Here is a 21,968-nt window from a genome sequence, read left to right on the forward strand (position 1 = left end):
AAAAAAAAAAAGAAAAGTTATGGTTGAGTAAAACCCAAAATCAATTTGTAGTCTTTTTTACCTTCTTCAGGATTGGAATTTGGGCTGACGTATGTAGCTTCAACCATTTTCAGCCTATTTCCTGCAACCATCGCTAAAACCAACTGTTAATAAAACATACAACAATTCTGAAGGGTCCAAATTAAAATTTTAAAAGGGGAAAAATGCATAAACTAAATTATCATTTTAAAGAGGGCTCAATATGGTAACTTAATTCCAAATATACACCGGTGAAAATTCAATTGTGATATTATCTTATTCAACAATAATCAAATCTAATTAGGACAAACTGAAATTTAAAATTCACCTGTAGAGACAAAGATCAGAGCCCAGATGAGAACAACGAAGATAGAGAAAGTTTTCATTTTCCTTTTCTTGATTGAAATTACGAGGCTAATGCAACTTTACACCAAGGTATGTTGTGGCTGTTAATTGTTGGGTAAAAGGTTTCAAAATATATTTCTGTTTTTGATAAACTGCTTTTGATTATTTGGTTGTTGAAAGAGATGTTACAGAATTTATTATTTGGTAGTTACAAAGTGATATATTGTTATCAAAGTTATTTTTACCCGTTACAAAGTGCTATTAGTTCATTTGTTATTAGATTAATGGTGCTAAAGTTATTTGATATGTATATGGCTAGAAAATGCACTATTCGTTCCTCCATTATTAAAGTTTAATGGTGCAAGACTTACAAACTAGTTGATCACTCTTTCAAGCAATTCCTTGAGATTAATATGATATGAACTCGGAAAATCATCAATGATTATCCAATTTGTATATGGTATATCATTCAAATGCATCGTTAAGATTCCCTAATCCACTTGTAACTGTAAATTAATGTATGATTTTGGACTTCAAATATTTCCAAATATATATAAGATCTTGGATTCGTGTGAAAGTAGAGTTCATAATAATTGAACATCCTACAACTTAACCCATGTTTAGGTTTTTTTTTTTCCCCCAATGTCAAAAACTCTCTCGCTATGAATCTCATAAGCTGCAATGTGAATCAAGCAACTTTTTCTCAAAAGTTATGTATAATTTTTTACAAGAAGTTGCACGGTTCACATTGCAGCTTATTATGAGATTGATAGCGACAGAGTTGAAATCAAGCGGTCATCTTAAAGTTCTTTCCACCTGTATTAAGGGTTTTAAAAAGAAAAATACATAAAAGTTGGTTAATTTATAGGATATCCCATATAAATGCTCTTTTATGCTTGTAATTTGAACATATCACTCAGTTAGCTAGTCCATGTATTATGTCTAAAAATTAACCAAAATGGAAGTCTCTAATTAAAATCTACTTTGCTGATCATCATATTTTTTTAACACGTTGCTTGTCAAATAATGTTTTGGATAATATTTTAAAATATAAGAACTAACTGGGTAATTAGCTCAAACCATAAATTTAAAATAAAAAATAACCTTGCCCTTACTGTTATGACCGCTTCCAATATTTGCTAGATACAAAATTTGGTGTAGGAGGAAAAAACAAAAAAAACAAACTTTAAACTTCTATTAGGTAATTTCGATTTAGTACCTGTAATTCTTAGTCAATTATTCAGGTGGTCTCTTTATTTAAAAAATTATGTAAAATGTCCTTAACCATTACTTCCACTGTTGTTGGACCTACTTTTTAGAAGTAAAGTAATATTTTTGTTTGATATAGTAAATATTTCAAAGAAACTGATGCTACAGGACATAAATAAAGAATAATTATGTACATTTTAATGGAGACAGATTGACAAGAAAAAATTTTAAGTGATTTTTTTTTTAAATATAACATAAAGCAGCATGAGAAAGGCTCAAAGGCTTGGACAAAGAACACAATAATGAAATCAATCTATCATCTTCAATGAAGGGATATTGCCCATGCCTCAAGTAAAATAATGGACAAAAACCTTTGAAAAGTCATCACACCTATCCTTAATTGGCACCAAATGAAATTTATATAAAAGTAATTTCATATAATAATCTTAAAGGATTAGCATATATAACAACTAGTGCTGTGTTAACTTTAATCTAATTATTACTGATTTCAATAAACTAAATTTGGTTGATGGTACGTATAAAGCATATCCTTTATTCGTTTGATATATAACCTATCATTCTGTTAATGCTCCTACAGATATAACATTAGATTAAATTCTAAAGATTTTTCAATCTCTCGTCATCGACTCGTCAAACACACCTTCATGCAATTGAATAGACAAAAATTATTTTATAATTAGTTGAAACAAATCATATTTTAATTAACTATCATTCACATCATGAATTGTTTCTATAAAGGACTGCATAAGCTGCCTGTGGAAAGCAGGACATATGGGAGAGTCCTAGGCTGAAATAGGATAATAGTGCAGCAGATTGCTTGGCCAATTAATTCAGGACTTCTTTGTTACACTTCAACTAAGTTTGAAGATTTCTTAATTTTCTCTAGATGCCATTGGGTCGTTTGTCTGTAAGTATATATTTTATTAGATTAATTATCTTGCTATTGTCCTTGTATTTTTTTTTTTAATTTTTTTTATAGGGCAGTCTTTATTTTAAAGGACAAGGCTCGTTATCATCTGCTTAATTCTTTATTGCTCTTTATTTGATATCAACAAATTCCCTGATCGTTCCACTAAAAAGAAAAAAATTGACATAACAGAAAGAAAAGAGAGAGAAATTAAATGGCTTACTATCGATCTGCCATTTTATTAATTAAATGGCTTATTTCTTAAAAAAAAAAGTTCATGCAAAAACAGTAGTGCATGCATGAATTTCAAAGGAAGAAATTAGAAGGATGGAGGTCGACTGCATTGGCAAGTAAGCATATCATTGCAAAATCCGGTAGCACCGTCTCCAAGTTTTCGCTTACAATAGTCGATACATTCGGAATCCTGCCTGCATTTATCAGCTTCAGCCTCCACTATTCCCCCACAATCATTTCCTGCAAACCCCTCACAAATTAAATGTCAATTGTTTAAAAATGTGTGTGTGTTTGTGTGTAATATAACCGTCAATTGTTGATAAGGAGCCAAGGAGGTGCTCATGCAACTTCATGCAGACCATGTTTCACGTGCGGGATGAATTTGTTTGAGTGTCAAAACAATAGCGGGAGAATCACCACGTCAAACTATTCGTTGCTGGTTTGGAAGAGAATCAAATTGTGGTTGTCATGTTTGATTTGGATTCGGTCACTAGGTTTATCTTTAAATATTTTTCTTGTTTTATTTTACTATATTCTAGCTGATATTGTTGGCTAAGAACCAAAGACTTGTGATATTAGCTACTATAAATAAGTTTCCCGTTGTGAATAAAGATAGTCAGCAATTATCAAACTAAATTATCTCTAGTCGTTCTCACCAAAAGCAGAACAACGTTATCATCTTTTAATCATTGTTAGCAAGCATCTGACTGGGACCTATCAATTGTATATGCCATCCCATGCACCAACTTGTTAGATTATGAAACATAGAGAAAAAAAAAAGTAGGCGTGGGTGTTAATTGATTTTTTAGCCTCATTCCTCTCGAGAATTTGACATTACAGTGGCCAGATAAATAAAGTTGTTTAAAAATAACTTAGCCAGATAACTCCTAAGAACAATTAGTTATTTATATATGGTAGTGCACTGTTGAATATTTAATAATGTAATATTGTTATTCTATGCAACAACTAGAATGAATAGTTGAATTAATTTAAAACAAATGAAGATTTAAAAGTCGTTCACCTGTAGAAAGAAATAAGAGAACGAACAGAAGAACAGCAAAGATTGAGGAAGTTTTCATTTTCTTTTTTCTTGTTTGAAATTAAGAGGCCAATGCAAGTTTGTAACAATGTGTAATTAAGTTCTGATTGTGAGTATTGTGTAAGGTGTGTCTGTTGGCGACTATATATGTACAGACACACACACACAATACTCATGATTGTCATTATATATTGTTGCTTCATTTGTGATACTCTGTAATTAATTTATAGACATATTAATGGTTTAACATAAGACTTTCTATATTTTTTCGGATTTTATTTAGTTTGAATTCAAATATCAATGTGTTTTTAATCATAGCCATGTTCAATTTTCTTTTTTTAAAGGCTGTTAAATATGAGTCCTTTCTAGTATTTTTGGCATCATGAGTATTGTCATTAAAATTCTATTGGCATGTACTGGCTCGTTTGGCTGACGGATAACAAATTTGGGATTGGGCTATTTGACAGAACATTTACTATGTCCCATGGTGCATGAAAGAGCTTTGCAATTACTTATCCTGGACTCGCATAATAATTTCATGAATAGAAGAAAACTTATCCTATGATCCAATTGAATTTTTTGAGATCAATTCTATAAAAGAATGGAAATAAAAGAAGAAAGAGAAAACGAGCGAAAAAAATGTCAATTTTAATTTCATTGTTTTGTTCCACACAGATACCTTTCTTCTTTTCTCTTTTCATCTCGTCTCCTTTTCATTTCTTGAAAACCAACATGCCATAAGATGCATTTACTTCCTCCTATTGAATGCATTTACTTTCAAAATTTGTAGAATGAGAATGAAAGTGACGGGTTCTGCCAAATATGAGAATAAGAAATAAAAATTTTGCGTACGTAGGCATGTGTATTTTAATCCAAATTAAAGGCATGAAAGAAGCCATGCTTAGATGACGATCGTGACAGTAATTTGTGACAATTTGACAATCTTGCTTATGTGCTACCCTATCGCACATACATTATTACTCATTTATACAACTGAATATGTAAATACAAGAGCATGCAGCATGAAACATGGACAAGGAAACCACACTGATGAAATCAACAATCTCATTCGCCTTCAATGAAGGGATTGGCCATGCCTTGAGTATAAATTAATGGATTAAAAATCTTTGAAATGTCATCACACCATATCCTAAGCACCAAATTCCGCTCCTTCAAATAGGAAATTAAAAAAATAATAAAAAAATCCTCGGCACCAATTTAATTTTATTTAAAGTTAATTTTTTTTCCTTAATATCTCAGAGTTAACGTATATAAGAATTGCATGTTTTAAGTCAAATAAGAGTTGTTGACTTGACGACTTCAACGAACTCATTTTAGTTGAAGGTAGGTATAAATTAAGCACATCCTCCAAATTATTTTATAATTAGTTGTAATTAATCAAATTATAATCGTCATTCACACCTTGAACTTGCTGCTATAAAAGACTTCATAAGCTACCTGTGGAAATTAACCGGGACATGTATATAATATATATATTTGGGGAGAGATTCCTGAAAGGAAATGTGGTACATGAAAAACAAGAAAGGTTTCCAAGTTTCCGGAATCTATGTGAGATTAAGAGGACACAAGTTAAATAAAGAAGATGGTGACCGAGCTCGGAAAGGGTATGTGCCGGTGCTGGTAGGGCAAGAGGAGATGGTGATGGAGAGAGTTCTGATACCAACCAAGCTAATTGATCATCCATATATAGTTTCTCTATTGGAGCTCTCTGCTAAAGAGTTTGGCTATCATCAACAAGGACTGCTCCAAGTCCCATACGATGCTAATTGCTTGAAGAAGATGGTCCATATTATTTCCAGGGAGAAGCAATATTCTTGAAGATAATTATTATTAGAATCTGCATCCTCTCGTGGCTCAATTATTTTCTAAACTTGGTATGAGATTTATGACACATGTCATTTAAGTCTGGATTTAATCAATATTAAATACTCTTAAAACTAATTTATATATTAGGTGAGAATATTATGATGTGTTATGATATTATATTATATATGTATTAGACCCACACTTATGTGTAGGTAATGGCCAGGCAAATGCATTGGCTCCAACTTTGACTTTTCGGATTAATGATCTACATTGGTGGAAAACTACTCACAGCTCTTTCTTGTTCAATTTGCATTCATGCTTAGCTTTTTCTTTATATTTGCGTGTATTGTTTGAGTATCTTTGTTGTTTGATTAAGGAAGGCTCATTATGTTCACTTAGGGATGGCAATGATACCTGCAAACTTGCCCAAATCTGTCACTGTGGGTAATTTTATAGGTTGCGGGCGGATTTTGTATTAGAAATTGAAATCCACACTATGTTGCTGGTAGGTTCAGTATTAATTAAATATCCGATAAATACCCGCATGAATATCCTCCAAACCTGTAGTTTTTTTCCAAATATTTTTAATGTAATTTTAATTGAAAAAAATAATTAAATCTAAAAATATATATAAATTAAATAAATGTAAAGTGCAAACATGTCACATGTTATGTGTGCAAGTTGCAACTCATAACCTAATCTAAAGGAAATCTAAACTATTTCTTTTTCATCAGTGAGCAGTGCTAGTAGGCGCAAAACCTAACCTTCCAAATTATTTCTTTTTCACCCATGAGCAGCAGCCATACACCCATTTCTCTTTCACCTGTGAGTTGCAACCGCACACCCATGAATTTTTCATGGCATTTGTTTTTATTTTTTATGAATTTATATATTTTATACTTAAAATTGAGAATTTGTGTTAGATTGATGTTGAAATTTTAATTTTCTATTTACATTGATTAAATTTAGAATTGAATATGTTATGTGGAACTTTAATTTATTAATATAAATTTATATATTGAATATTTGTGATTTAAAATGTGAGAACCCGTAAAAAATTCATAGTATCATTATGGATTTAGTATTTGTCAAAACCCACAGTGAATGAATTTTCTTAAAAAACTAAAACCTACAGTAGGTGTAGATTGAGATTTGATAATTTAAATTTTGTATAGACGTGGATTTAATAATAGAGCGACGCCCATTACCATCCTATTCACTAATTAGGTAAACTTCTTTTTCATTTTTAATTAACAAAATTTACATTGTGCCATTGTGATTTTGTTAAAACAAAAAGACAAAAAGTTTGGGCCTATATTTAAGGTTAGCCCGACTAGAATGTTCTCAGGTAAGCCCAAGTCCAGCCCAGCCCAGCCCGGGTCTTTGCTCGGCCAGGCCGGGCCCAGGCTCTTTTTCCAAGCTTTCAAGCCCGTTTTTATCATTATCATTGTAATTCCACCTAATGAGCACTGAGAGTAATTAGACTTCGCATTAAGTGGAAGGTGGAAGCAAATTGCGCAAGAAATTTTTATGCAAAAAATGATACGATAGTAGACTAAACTGTTTTGGTCATCTTCTTCATGATTCCAAAGTCTCACTATCACTTTTTTTTTTTTTTTTGGGGTCTAAATAAAATATTGTACAATGTAAAAGTATATTTCTACGTTACTATATTTCTTCATACATTACAAAAATAATGGTAAAAAATGACATCTACTTTGAGAATATTTTGCTGACACTGCTTCAACCAATTACTACAGTGGCCAGAGTCAAGCATCTTTGGGGCCAACGGTAAACTTGGCTATGAAAAATCCGATTGTATCGAGTGGAGACGAGGGATCAAACCTTTGAACTAATTCTTCCTCCCCAGGTTTTAACCACTCCCTGTAGAGTTGAGTAATTGCAACAAAGTGATCATACATATGTAAGGAACACAGCTTAAATAGCAGAATATGATTCAGTTCAAGGCATTATTAGTTAACTGTTCATTCTTGATCGCCAATTGCCATCAGCATGCTCCCACAGATATACCAAAACTTACAACTCCATCTTGTATTTTATCATAAAAACATCTATTGCTTTAATGTACTCCAAGGTACTTTCTTAAGAAAGGTAACAGAATGAAAAAATATGTGCTAAACAAATTTTAAATGAATAGAAATTAAGTCGTGCAGCATCAAAATTAATTGACATTATCAATGTTCAGAAATTCAAACATCTACCAAACAGAAAATGTAATAACTACGGTTAAGGGCATGAAAAATGGCATGAGACTTGAAAGAAGCACTTACTCAACATATCCATCAGGAAATTCATAGCGACCAACAAGACCAGGTCCTCCAATTCTTGGATGCTGAAATATAGGAGTGAACTCAACAACATGATCAAAAACAAATGTGAACCAATTAAAAAAATTTTAAAAAGACCAATGTTGAACAAGAAATTCAAAATATATTCTCATTTCCTTCATCTTCAACATCGCACATTCCATAAGCCCTTAGGCGCACTGCACAACATAGGATGTTGAGAATATAGCACTCTTATTAGAAAATAAAAAATGTACCTGTGGTGCTAACGAGAGGAACTTGTATCTGTCTAAAGCATACCGTACCAATGCTTCATTCTCTCCAGGGTTAATTGTACATCTAGCAAGAGAAGAACAGTGAAATTAACATTTCAGTTTAATGTCAGATATGACAACAAAATCACAGTAGAAAATTGTCCTCCAAGATAAACATACATATCCAAAGACACAATCTTGATAAATATGGCAATTCAATTTTATGAAATTGAAAAAAAAAAAAGATAATAATGGTAGTACTCGGTAACAACATGCTTATATTTGCAGAGGACACTTGAACAAGCATATATCCAGACCTATTATTTATCTTTTATATTTCCATATTATACTATTAAACTCTGAATTGTAAAATCACAAATATAGGTGCGTGATGCATCTTATTAACTTGGCATCTACTCCTCTGCACAGATGTACCCTGGTGTAATTTCAACATGACCTATAATATACATATAATTTCAGCATGAACTCAAGTAATTGGTTTGAGAGACAGCAATTCATATTTATCCATTCGACAATTGATATATGAACAAAGGAGAGAAGCAGAAGATACATAGCAGAAACTAGAAGTTGTGTTCACGTGATAAAATATCATATAATCAAACTAATAATGCAAGCAACTCTTTATCAGACTGAAGCAAAATTTACAGAGAGCCATACAAGCATAAATGCAATTGTATCTATACATGCTACATGCCTATATGATAAATAAGAGAGTGCATGGGTACCAACGTTGAATAGACAATAATTCCACCAGGGCGAACTAATTGAACAGCCTGGTCAAACATTCTCCTCTGATACTTCCCGTGGTTTCTTAAAGACTGTATTGTTTCCTGGAAAAGAAGACAATTGTATCAATTTCCTTCCCATAAAAATAAATTTTATGCAATTAAAAAAAAAAAAAAAAGAAGAAAGTTATCAAACTAACAATTATCATGCACATAATGCAATGTGTCAACTTTGAATACTACTATGGATATAGCTCCAACTTTTGAGCTGAGTGGTTGCTCATAATGGTATTGGAACTGGTTGACCAAATGTTCTCATGTTCAAATACTCCACATATTAATTAAACAATTAAGCGGCATATGTGTTTGTTGTTAATTTTTTAGTTCGATCCATGTGCATTTCAAGTGAGGAACAAATCAAAGCAAAATAATGTTATTCTCGTCTTACATGTTAGCATAATCTTTTGGGTGAAGTCGTAACTCAACGTAATAGTAAAATGCAAAGATTGATGGTAAGCACAATAATAATATCTCAAAATTATCAAATACCAAAAAAATAAGCACTAGAAAGAGAGAACAAGAAGCAATTATCTTCCAAGGCAGATCAATCAGGAGGCAAACGGATTTCATTAGGGTGTAGAACTCATATAAAACAAGAGGTCAAAGAAGTATCAATTGGGGTTTCCTACCTCTGCAGCAAACAGTCGAGGTCTCAATCCAAGAGCAGAACAGGGAGCATCAAGAAGGACTCGATCAAAGCTGTTAGGACTAAAACCTTTTGAATTCTCAGCCCTACCACCAAGGCATTGATTTCTTCCTGGGCCATTCCGCATTCTCCGCATGTTCTTCCTAGTGTCAGCCTTGCTAACGTAAGTTCTCTCAACCCCTTTCTCATTGCTTACTAAAATATTGAAAATTAGAGATGATATTGTAGTTCGTAAAGCAAGGATCATTTTGTTCCCCACACAATATGCATATTCAGTATACTTTATGTGATAGGACAAAACAAAGTAGCCCACTTTCATTTGGCATTTACAAAACAAAGCAGAACTCGTCATGCATAATTTAGTGCTTTCTTCTGTTTAAGGAACATAAAAAATAATAATAATAATAAAAAAGAGGAACGTATAGAATCAAAGTATAAGAAGGATTCATCTACCTTTTTCTTTGCAACTTTTATCACCATTCAACCCTTCAGCAGCAATAGATGGCACTTCCTTGTGTAATTTCATCGAATCAGAAGTTTGAGAAGTTATGTAATTATTATCCTTGCTGTTACACATGTTGGGCTCATCATTGGACTCATTTTTCCGACGAACAGCTTTGAGTGCATCTAGTTTATATGTTGTTATGCATTTCAAGCCCATTTCAGCAGCCAATTTCTGAATATCCATCACCTGTTAATACAAAGAGATTGAATGCCTGATCTCACTAGAATGAAATAAACTGGGAACTAAATCATCATATACAACTTTCTAGACTGGACAATGAGTTAAAGGAACCAAAGAATGACACAATTTACACAGAAAATGTAGGGTAGATGAGGTAGCATGTCTAGAAACCAATCATTGATGACCTAAGCCCCACATATTGCAGACACTCTTATGGACCAAACTATAGAATAACAACTTCTGTATCTGTCCTTTTCCCTAGACAATAATTCAAAGTCAGTTGAGTCATTATCAACAAAGGTTTTGACTTGTACTGACGTCAAAGGGCTTCACCACCTGGATTAGACATTATATTCAATCCAGAAAAGTGCTAATCGTTTGCTAAAACAAGATGATAGATGTTGAAAGACTACAACAAAAAGGAAGAAATAGGCCATGTGCTACCTTAATTAAAAAATAGTATTCCATGACCATGTATAGCAATTTGCAGAAAATCTGCTTGGTCTTGTTGGGAAGCGTGGATACTGAGTCAAAGATATTCAAAAAGTACTTTTTATGATTGAGACCTTGTCACTTGTCAGTAAAGCCTCTAAAGGATAGTTTCATGATCTTATCAGTAATGGAAGTGATATCTTAATCCAAATTGCGGGCATCTAGCTTTGCAGAATCAATAAGTGGCCAAATTCGTATACAGTGAGGCATCTAAATAATTGTTGCTTAAGCATATATAATTCAGCCCCAAAAAGACTCAACAGATCATCACAACTCAATAAGGTAAGACACACCAAGTCATGTCTCCTTTTAATCTATTGATAGCCGATAGATTTATGCTAGCAGAATAAGCAAGATGGTTCATATTATGTAAAATGAATCAAATTCTCATTCAGGAGTAGTAAAATTTACCTTATTATGAGATCGATCAACTGCAACAACCTCGCCTTCATCCCTCAGGAGGCTAGCAATTGCAGTTGTTTTACCTCCGGGTGCTGCACACATGTCTAATATCCGTTCACCTTTTTGAGGATCTAAGGCAAACAAGAAAGTGAAAATGATGAAGATGTCAAATAAATCTTTTACCAGATATGCAAAACAAATGTGCATGGGACACAGAATAATGTCATCTAGTTCGAGTGTAGATGTTTAATCATTGCACAATCCAACCAAAAAAAATTAGGTTGGACATGATTCCAAATAGATTTTTCAAAGCCAAATTTGATAGTGGCAAATAAGGTAGATGGCATAAGTTGGAGTTAGAAATCAGCATCTGCTTCCAAAGCCTGCATAATGCACTGCCTCAGTCGACAACCACACGAAGAGTAAAACTTTCTTTATCATAGTTGTCTTCATTGAATACCTCACATTTCAAATCATATATGCTAATTATTATGCAATCGGTAGTACTTACCAGAATTGACAACACTGAACCGAACCACATATCAAATTATAAATGAAGCAAAATTCTGAAAACTAGATATTTCAAGATTCTAGGGGGGAAAACCCACTTGTTATAACTCACATACCTAGGGCGTGAGCAGTTACAATACTTGGCAGGTTTTGAAGAAATATTTCCCCCTCAAGCACATCTGAGAACCAGTTAAAAGAAAAAAAAGAGTAAGAGATCTTCAAACATCAAAAAGCATGTAAAAAACCGTAAACATGTTTCATATCAAAGAAGCAGATTTTTCAGAGGCAAATAGTTACAACCCACACTTATGCGCAAAAGCAATTCAAATTCTTCCAAACCTAAAGTCTTTACGTAAATTCATCTAGAATTACCAAGACCAAAAATTACAAACAAAATACTTAAAAAGTTATATATTCACTTTAAAAATATGCATAAGCAAGATGCCTTTGCTTGACATTATGCTGCTAACAACATAAATGAAAACATAATTCTATTTTTAGTTGTAAAAGCTACCACTGATCATAACTATACCATAAAATGACGGCAGTTGAAATATTCTATTATGCATGTCCAAAGCAATTCCTTCTGAAGCACGGAAGATCCCAGCCCTTGACATCATTGCTGTCCCTTGGCCAATATACAGGCCACTACGTTCAAAATAATAAGGATCTGTAACATTATAATAGCATCGCTCAGTATTCAAAAGATTTTCACAGAGTTACAATGAAAAAAGAAAACGAAAGCAGCAATCAAACATAAAACACATCTAAAAGAATTATCACTGTAGTTGAAAGATAATTCATGGTAAATCAAACTTAACACTTTGCATTAAGTCATGCACCGAACATCAAAGCTCTATCTCTTTATGATTCTCATGGCTAAGGTCCCATTAATACGGCGGAGACACTACTGTAAGAAACCAAAGCCATTTAAAATGTACCAATGCCGTAAGTAACAAGAAAGGAATCAAAATGGTATACCAATAAAACAAAGAAGTTAACTAATCTCATCTGGCTTTCATATTAAGTTTCATGAAAAGTTTTGTTCAATAACTAAAGATCAAAGAATAGAAACAGAAAAGTTTTTTCAAAGACACTGAATCAACTTTGAGGAATAAATATCCTTCTTGCCTGTCTGTGATCCCTGTAAAACTGTCCCGCGTGTTATACCAAGACCCCATCCACCATCAAGTGTGGGTTGCTCAACAGCAACTGACACTGCAACTACATCTCCTTTCTCAACATGGGAACTACAGGCCATCACACCCGGAACGTATACCTACAGTAAGATTAACGAAATAAAAGAGAAAAATGAATATATAGTCATTATTACTTCAATTGTCTACAGAACAATAAGAGGTAATCCCATAAAGAAGAACCAATAGACCTTTAAAACTAACTTCTTATTGCAGTGAAACTTCTATGAAACCCAACAAATCCCCGACCTCACAAACAACACATGCTCGCACACATCAGTAATAAAACATAAAACATCACAAAAGCCGCAATGCATAAAGAATCCAGATTAAACAGAAATCCTGGTTCCAATTACTAGTGACTATTTCAACTTAGCATCAAAAAACGACAAAAGAAATAACGAAAGGGAAAGAAGTTGAGGAATTAACAAAATTCTTCACCATCTGCACAACTTCATCAGCTTTCATAAGTGTAAAGAATTGATGCTTTTGACGCACTGATGATTGTAATTTATCTATTATCCTCCTCCCCATTCCCTCCCTCTTCACCACAACCCCCCTCCCACCCCCCCCCCCACCAGCCATAAACCCCAACAAAAAAAAAAAAAACAACCCAAACACCAAACACACCACAACAGGGTGGGGGGCAATGCAAATGAGTATGCAGGCATATATGAGTCGTGTGCATTCTTATGCAACCGTTAAAATCTATTCATTTCCCACTAGACAATGCACAGAAACTGTCTGCAGGCTAGCAGCCAACACAAATATTTCAAAAAAAAGATTATTTTTGATGATTCTCACAGAAGGAAATAGCCAATAATTACAAAATTAGAGAAGCACGGAGTTTTCGCAGAAGAAATCTAACAAAGAAAGATAGGAAATAAGAGTAAAGAATATATAGAAATAATAATATTCATAGACACTCGCAAAAATCCCTACAGAAAGTGGAAGAAGCGCGGTAGAACCCGTAAGAATAAAAAGAAGTGATAAAACAAGCAAAAATGAAAAACATAAAAATCCTGAGCCAGCAGATGAAAAGCTGAAAATCGGCGAACCTGAGCTCCCCGAAGAACTGCTTCAGCGCATTTCCTACTTACAATCACCTCCTTTGGCGGTTTGTCAGGTTCATAACCGTAATCTATCGTATGCGGCCCTGAACCTTCAACAAATACAACATATTCTAAGCCAGGAATCTGAGACTTAGAAATTGTTCCATTCTGTAACCTTCCCTTCACAGAACTCGCCACATCTGCTTCACTTCTCCCTATCACCCACCACTTTGTTGTTACAATTTATCCAAATTCTTAATTCACACTAAAATTTAAAGAAAAAAAAAATCTTTTTAGCTTCACAGCATTACCAGAATTCTGTATTATTGCCAGTAGTTTCTGAATAACATCATCAGTAGTTGTCTTGAGCGTGTTCACACGAATACAAGAGTAACACGATGGACGCCTAATTATAACATGAAACTAAAACTAATTCAATAACAATGTCTAATCAACAAGGATATCAACTAAAATGCAGGTCTTAACAATAAGTTCAGAAGCAATGTTCATTCATACTTACGCAAGCAAAAACTAAACTCAAAAGTAGAAATGAGAAAACAAAAAGAAAGCGTACGTTAGGGCTTTAGAAATGCGAGAGAAGTGATCAGCTCCGTAAGCTCTGATGAAGTATTCTTCCACTTGAGGATTCCAGCGCAGTAGCGGACTGTAACTGTACCGCCCCGATAGATCCATCTGTACAAAATAATAAATAATAAATAAGAAAATTACGTTAAATTTAATACGGAGAGTGAAAGAGAAGGGACCTTAGGCGTAGGGTTTTGGAGAGTGAGAAAGCTTCTGCGAAAGGTTTTGAGAAGGCAGAGGCAGAGGCAGTCCCTCGCTTTCTTCATTCAAAGCGAGGCCGGTTCAGTTTTCCGTGCTTTGGTTGGACGACTCATTAGCGATGAGAGGTTTCGTTGGGTCTGGGCTGGGCTGGGCTGGGCTCGGTTTAAGCCCTTTACTGGATTAAAAGAGCGAGAATGGATCTTGCAAAAGATGGGGTGGAATAAGAAGTAAAACGACGTGGGTATAGAAACACTCTGGAACAAGTTGCAAGTGTAAATATTGAAAAACACCTCATTGTCACGGGGTGATAGTTTTGCGCAGCAAATTCCCGTGCGGCACTTGAGCGACCTTAGGGTGTGAGTCGCCAAGTAAGCCTAGATTACTCCCTAAACAAGCCAAGCACACACACTTGGAGAAAATGTTAAGGAAAGTAAGAGTGGAATGGCCAAAGATGATTGTATTACACTTTGAATAATTACAAGAGTATTTGTACAAGAGAGCTTGAGAGCTAGTGTGCTAGGTGTGTTGTGTGGGTGTGTTGGTGGTTGTGAGAATGAGGGTTGCTCACCCATATTTATAGGGGGTGGAATGCCTAATTCTAGAGAATTCTATTACAAGTGGCAAAATACTAAGGGACCCAAGTGATGAGTCCTAGAAAGTTCTAGTGAATGGATAATATGTAGAGAGTTCTAGACCTTTGGGCCTTGGTGGGGGTTTTGCTAAGTGCACCCCAGCTAGTTAGTTGTCTTGGTGGCCCAATTTCTAAGTTAACCCCCACTTCTAAGTGTATCCACCTTGAGTGCCAAGCGAGCCCGCGACATCATGCTGCCTTTTGGAAAAAAATTCAGGTGTTTAGCAAATCAACGAATAATGGAGTATACACCAATAAGTACTCAATATTATTTTCCCTTCATCTCACTTGCCGCCTTATGTCAATATTCCGAGAATATTTATGTTAATTTTAATTTATTATAAATTTATAGGCAATGAACATATTAATATAGTAAATAGTACAATGCAAACAAGTTGTTCATTGAGATCGCAACAAATTAGGAAAGATAAAGAATAATGTCACAATTATCTAAGCGCGTATGAATTTTTATAGATCTTACGTCCCGTGTTTGTTAGTAATAGAGTATGGTAATAATTTTTTTTTTGGTATTTCGAATTATTAATCATCGGTTATCTACTTAAATTTTATTCCTCTAATCAAATAAATAGTATTTAAAAGAATGTTTTATTAAAAATCTAATATTAAACCAAATCGTATAAAAGTCACTTCAGTACAAGATTAGACCAAATCCAATGCCACTTCCTTCCTATTGAAATGAATGAATTCAGAAGAGAAATGTTCAGAATTTCTTAGGGATTGAAGCTGTTCGATGATACTGATGATACGCATCATTGATTAGTTTGAGTATAAAAATTTCAAAATGGGGGGGATGACAAGACAATATTTGAAAAAAGGTGCAAGAGTTTATTCAATCCAAGCAAACGATTTGAGAAAGTGCATGCGCATGGATCATGCATTTGCTTTGGCAATTGTATATTAGGGGGACAAAACAAAAGCAAAAGGACAGATAAAAAAATTTGTTCTCTCTAGATTTTCCATGCTTCAAAATCTTTTTCTTCCTCGAAGAAACAAGCAATCCTTGAAATATTATATTTAAAAAAATGGGTGGATTAAAGATAAGTTCTTGATGTTGGAACAAACCTAACGTGATCGCGAGTTGGGAATTTCACCGCACCACCTAACTCTTTCTTTAATTAATTCATTTGTGTGTCAAACGAAAACTCCTTCACTCGTCCCAATTCTTCAAATTTTCATTTTCCAAAATCCCTAGGCCCTAGCCAATAACTATACGGGGTAAAAGTTAATTTAGTCTTAATATTTTAAGATTAGTATCCGTTTAGTTCTTATATTTTTAAAATTATTTTAAAATATTCTTACCATTAAATTATTAATACTCGTGCTGTACTTTTGACTTACTTTTATAATATTACCTTATTATAATAATTTTTTTTGACATAAATATCCAGTTTTTTGGGACATCAATATAAAACCTAATATATTAACTCCTTAACAAAGTATTTCACAAAAATTAATATATATTCTTTTTGTTTTTTATTTTATTTTTTAGAATTAAATTGGTAATTTAATTATTTTCTTTTTATTAATGTAAAAAAAAACTAAACGTTATTGTAAGAGAATAACATTATAAAAATAAGTCAAAATGAACAAAAGTAATGGCAGAAGTGTCTATAATTTAACAACAGAGATGTTTTTAAATACTTTTAAAAATATAAGGATTAAACGGACACTAATATCAAATTATAGAGACTAAATGAGCTTTTACCCTAACTATATATAAGTTATTGTGATTATATTAGTATATACATTTTTATGTACTATAAATATGTTAAAATAATATAAGTTTCATCAAGTATTCGTATTCCGGTGCTTGGTCAAATTTTTTGGGTCATTGGTAGCAAGATTGTAATTAAATCTCTTTTTTATCACTTTTACTTAGATTTTTGTTCTCTTTTGTGCGGCGTGTGATTTTAACATGCATGGCTTATTGGCTCACATGCAACTAATTTCTTTCAAATTTTCAATAAATAATTCAGTTCAAAGGAATCTCAAGCACTTTAATTTCCGTATATTTGATGCTTAATTTTCATATTTATTTGAAATTCTTTCCACGTCAATGAAAATAAATAATTTTTCTAAAAAAGAAAGACATAAAATAAAGGGAAATATCTGCCATCAGCGTAGAAATATGGGGAAAAAAATAAAATTTAACATAGAGAAAGGAGGAAAATGTGGGAAATGGCAGTAATTTGAGGCAGACATACATGCCGTTGCCGTCATGAACTTTTTGGTATTATCAACTATACTATTATTATTTTATTATATTTCTAAAAAATGATGTATTAATATAAACTAATAATAATAATAATAAGATGTTTTAATTTCAAAGCAATGGGTTGAGTATTGGTTGGTTTCTACCGTAGGATTTGTATTATTTTTGACTCCAAGAAGTAATAAGATTAGAATGAGGATAAAGAGGAGCTTTGAAAGTTGAAATTTCAGATTTTCAATTCACACTTTTGTTCATGGTTTTGTCATTTGTGCAAACATTTTCTCTCCTCCACGCAATACCCTCTCTTATGCTTAATGAGGTTTCGCGATACTGATTGCTCTTCTAATTACAGGCAAATCAAAGAATAAAGATAATGAGCCGACTTCTTAACTCTTTTTTTTTTCTTTTTTTTTTTTGAAAAAAAATAAGAAGAAGAAGAGTAAGGATGATGAATTCTAACAACACTCGTTAATTAGACACACAGAATGTCTAAATTGATTTAGAATGACACGGTTATTAAATGAGTCTAGCTATGTTGGAACCGTTTTAAGGTAGAGTACGTTCTTATAACCACACGATCAAAATTATAATGTGTTTTTTTTATTATTTATTACTTTTGCGTATGTGGATGTAATTTGTACTCCACCTTAGAGTAGCTCCAAGATAGTCATTGCCTTATTAAATAAGTGTATAGCTTACTAATCGTGTTGAATTTAGATTTTGAGATCTTAACACATAAAAACGCATGATTATACGACAATCGGTCATCCAATTAGTTATGTTTAAGCCAACTCTTTTTCCATACAATAAAATTATGTTGTATTTGTATATTCTCATAATTGTACCGTTACATTTAGACTAAATTTTATTAGAATCTTCTAAGTACATAGCAAATCTCTTTAAAAAGATATTAAAAACATGTTATATAAGTGCTATTTTTAGAAATACTAAAAATATGTTATTTGTCTTTTAGCTGCGTCTAGATGGTATATTGCAGGTAACAATACTAAATAAATTAAATTTCAAAACCGTGGGTAAAAATTTCTTTTGAAGACTTTTTGGACTTTTTCCTATTCTTATAAATTGATATATGAAAAGATATATCGAGACTCGTTTTGATTAGCACATTATAATGACAATAATAGTCTGCATAATTAGATGAACACAACTGAGTATTTGTACCAAAGACGGGAAAAATATTTTTCTTATGTAATAGAAAGATGTTGAAGCCTTTTCTTTCAAAATATTGTTTAGTGTTTACAAATTTTGGAACTTAATTGCCAAGTAATAAAACAAATCTAAAAGTAAATTTGGTGAAGTAAAACAAAATTTTGTATTTTTTTTTCTTGTACACCGTATTTATTTCACATAATGTACTCTACTACTCTTGTTCTACTCTATGCACCACAAAAATTAATTTTAAGGAAAAAAATCCTAATTAAGATTGGTGTGAAAGAAAATTGATTCATTTACTTATTTATTCCATTGCAAGGCTGGAAAAAACACAATTATACATGACTATTGAAGTTATGCAACAAAAAATAATTATTTCAATGTTATTATTAAGATATTCGGACTATTCAACCAAAAAAAGTAGGTTAATTAAGAATGTGTGTGTGTGTTTTTTTATTTTTATTTTTATTTTTTTTGGTTCCCCTAAATTTGGACGGCAGAGAAGAATTTTAACATTCTTTTGTTGACCTTGTAGTTTTTAAATTTTCATACGCATGTTACAATATACTTTAAAAAAAAATTATTTTCTTCGATTTCATCCTTCGATTGATAAAATATTTGAAAAAAAATAGGAGATAAATAAAGCAAGGGATATTTTTAATTTACCTCTTCATATTATGACATACTTCAATAGCAATTAAATATTTTGAAAATGTGTCTCTCTTTTTTTTCTCCTCAATTAGATGTTTTGCTTGGAACGAACTCCTTACAAACGAGCTTTTGGAAGTAATTTGATTTCGATAAACCAAAAGCAATCCCCGACGCTCGGTTACAAAATGATATACATCAAATGGTTTATAATTTTTACAAGTTTCAAGTAAATAAATTACATATTAATTACTATAAAAATTTAGAATATCTATCACCGCTCAAAAATAAAATCAACTTCGTAACAATTCTAGAAAATGACTTCTAATGCTGATTTGGCGTCTAAAATAGTAAAGTCGGCAAAAGCTAACACTGACCGTCTAATTAAAATAGTAAAATTGATAATTCATGAAAGGTTGAAATCATAGGCCTCAATTAACATCATTAATCCTTGTTACGTTACTTGTAAAGTCACCCTTCAACATCAGTTAACAGTATCTCAGTAAACCGCTATGAAAAATAATCCGTCAAAGTCAAGCGGCAAGACTAAATTGTCAAAGTTATAAAACAAACAAACTGACTTGTAAGTTCATATATGTATTCAGGGAGTCACAGGCGAGTCGTCACCAACTTTATTTTCTTAATTATTAATGTATCATAATTAATTTATCATCTAAAATGTACATATCAATAAATATTTGCATTATGATTCACGCTTACATACTCGGCGCATTCAGTCTCCATTCCAATTCAACAAACCAATTCAAACTCAACTTATTTATCAAAACTTGAGTCATGGCAGGCGGCTGAATTTCTATAAGTTAATTGTGGTGGTTTTTTTTTATTTATTAAAATTTATAGGACAAGTACATTATATGCAATAAATTAGGTATTGGTTCAGACCTCTTGTGTCAGATTTAGTATATGTACGGTCCAGTCTTGAGACCTACATTACCTTGTGTTTGGAAGCAACTTAATAAAACTTATGTGTAAGGGATTCAATTTACTTTTAAATATACCCAAAAAAAAATGTATTTAGTGTCTTTTTGGAAATTGATATGTTAATTTATTATAATATATATATCATTTTCAGGTGTGGATGACTTTTTTTTTTTTTTTGTATGGATATGCTATTAAACTGTGTAGTTTCATAATCAATTAAAATGACTCTATTAAATCAGGTGTTCATAATTAAAAAGAATAAGGGTGTCTACACTAAAAAAAAAGACTATCTATATATATTAATAATTTTTTGGTTCGAAATTTTAAAGTGCAGAAAAGTCTGAGAAAATTTTAAAATCGCACGGTTTTAAAGGGTTACAATGTTAATTAGCCTTTAAAATCATGTGGTTTTAAACTTTTCCCGAATTATTATTACACTTTAAAATTTTAGATTAGAACATATATATATATATATATATATATATATGACGCATGGATACCCATATTAGTAATTATGCACAAGGAAATCCATTGTCAACTGCAAACAAGTGTCATTTTTTAATTCTTGGACGGTAGGTGTCGTTTTCTTCTTTTAATTCTTGAAAATAATATATAGTTATTTTTTCACTTTAAATAGATAAATTTCAAGTCACTATTGGTGTTTTCACAACTGGTCCGACAAGCAAAATTGTATGGGGTCGTATGAGCTGCGCAATTTACAATAGCAAATGAGATACGTCATGCCACCTGTAAAGTGAAAAATAAATAAATACATAGAGAAATATTGAAAAAAAAAATTTAAATTAGATTTGGCAGCTTCATTGTCATTGACCAAAGCTTTCTTGCCCGCAACTCCAAAGAGGAGAGACCAAATTTAACCAAAATAAAAATAAAAACACATTATATAAAAATGAACCATCATCAATTAGACTTGAAAAAACGTATAATTTTTTTATTCACGTGGGCTTCCCTAAATTTAAAATTTTGGTTTAAAATAATTACCTGATCTTTTATAATATGAAGACAATTCAAGCCAACAATACATGAAATATGACCAAGTTGTTATTTTTCCACTTTAGATACACACGATTGGTAAAAGGGTTTGAGGTTTCAAGGGTTTCCCCAAGAATAAAAATCTTTTTTTTTTTCCTCACAAAAGAATTAACTAAGATTTAGTCAGTTTCTTTGAAAATTTTACATTCTCCCCTTTAGTTTACAAATCCTTGATTCTGGGCTTTTCAAATTTGTATTTTCTTTATTTTTGACCCGTTAAAATTATTAATTTAACCTATTAGTCTAAATTGAGACTATAAAATATTATCATTTAACAAAAGTTATTAATTTGTTTGAGTTTATTTTCTAAAAAAAAAATATTTTAATTATTTCTCTGAATTTTTTTTACAGATTCCACGTTCCATATAAGTTGGGGTCAAATTTAGTATCCTATTGCTGATTCACAGCTAGAAAGTTCAACTGACAAAATAATGTCAAAGCTAAAAGCCAAGACCAGAGAGCAGCGAATTTTGCCAAGAAAAGCCCAGTAAAAAGGCAATAATTGCAAGTTAAGTGGGTTATTTTCTTCATTTAGTTGCAGGCTTGTGAAGCA

At 32.2% G+C, this 21,968-nt stretch overlaps 1 protein-coding gene across 1 annotated transcript; it reads right to left on the bottom strand.

Annotated features, from left to right (window-relative positions):
• Positions 1–7,154: 7,154 nt before the first annotated feature.
• LOC18045045 (putative methyltransferase NSUN6) lies at positions 7,155–14,882 on the bottom strand. The gene is made up of 14 exons (XM_006437072.2): positions 14,714–14,882; positions 14,524–14,642; positions 14,261–14,355; positions 13,956–14,164; positions 12,833–12,980; positions 12,234–12,371; positions 11,818–11,880; positions 11,201–11,322; positions 10,066–10,303; positions 9,596–9,807; positions 8,911–9,011; positions 8,164–8,245; positions 7,892–7,953; positions 7,155–7,484 (listed from the first exon to the last, which is right to left on the bottom strand). The coding sequence occupies exons 1-14, from the start codon at positions 14,798–14,800 to the stop codon at positions 7,370–7,372; spliced, it is 1,791 nt and encodes a 596-aa protein (XP_006437135.1). The 5' UTR covers positions 14,801–14,882; the 3' UTR covers positions 7,155–7,369.
• Positions 14,883–21,968: the final 7,086 nt, after the last annotated feature.

This window comes from Citrus clementina, unplaced genomic scaffold, assembly GCF_000493195.1.
Source record: "Citrus clementina cultivar Clemenules unplaced genomic scaffold, Citrus_clementina_v1.0 scaffold_4, whole genome shotgun sequence".
In the NCBI taxonomy this organism is placed as follows: Eukaryota; Viridiplantae; Streptophyta; class Magnoliopsida; order Sapindales; family Rutaceae; genus Citrus; species Citrus x clementina.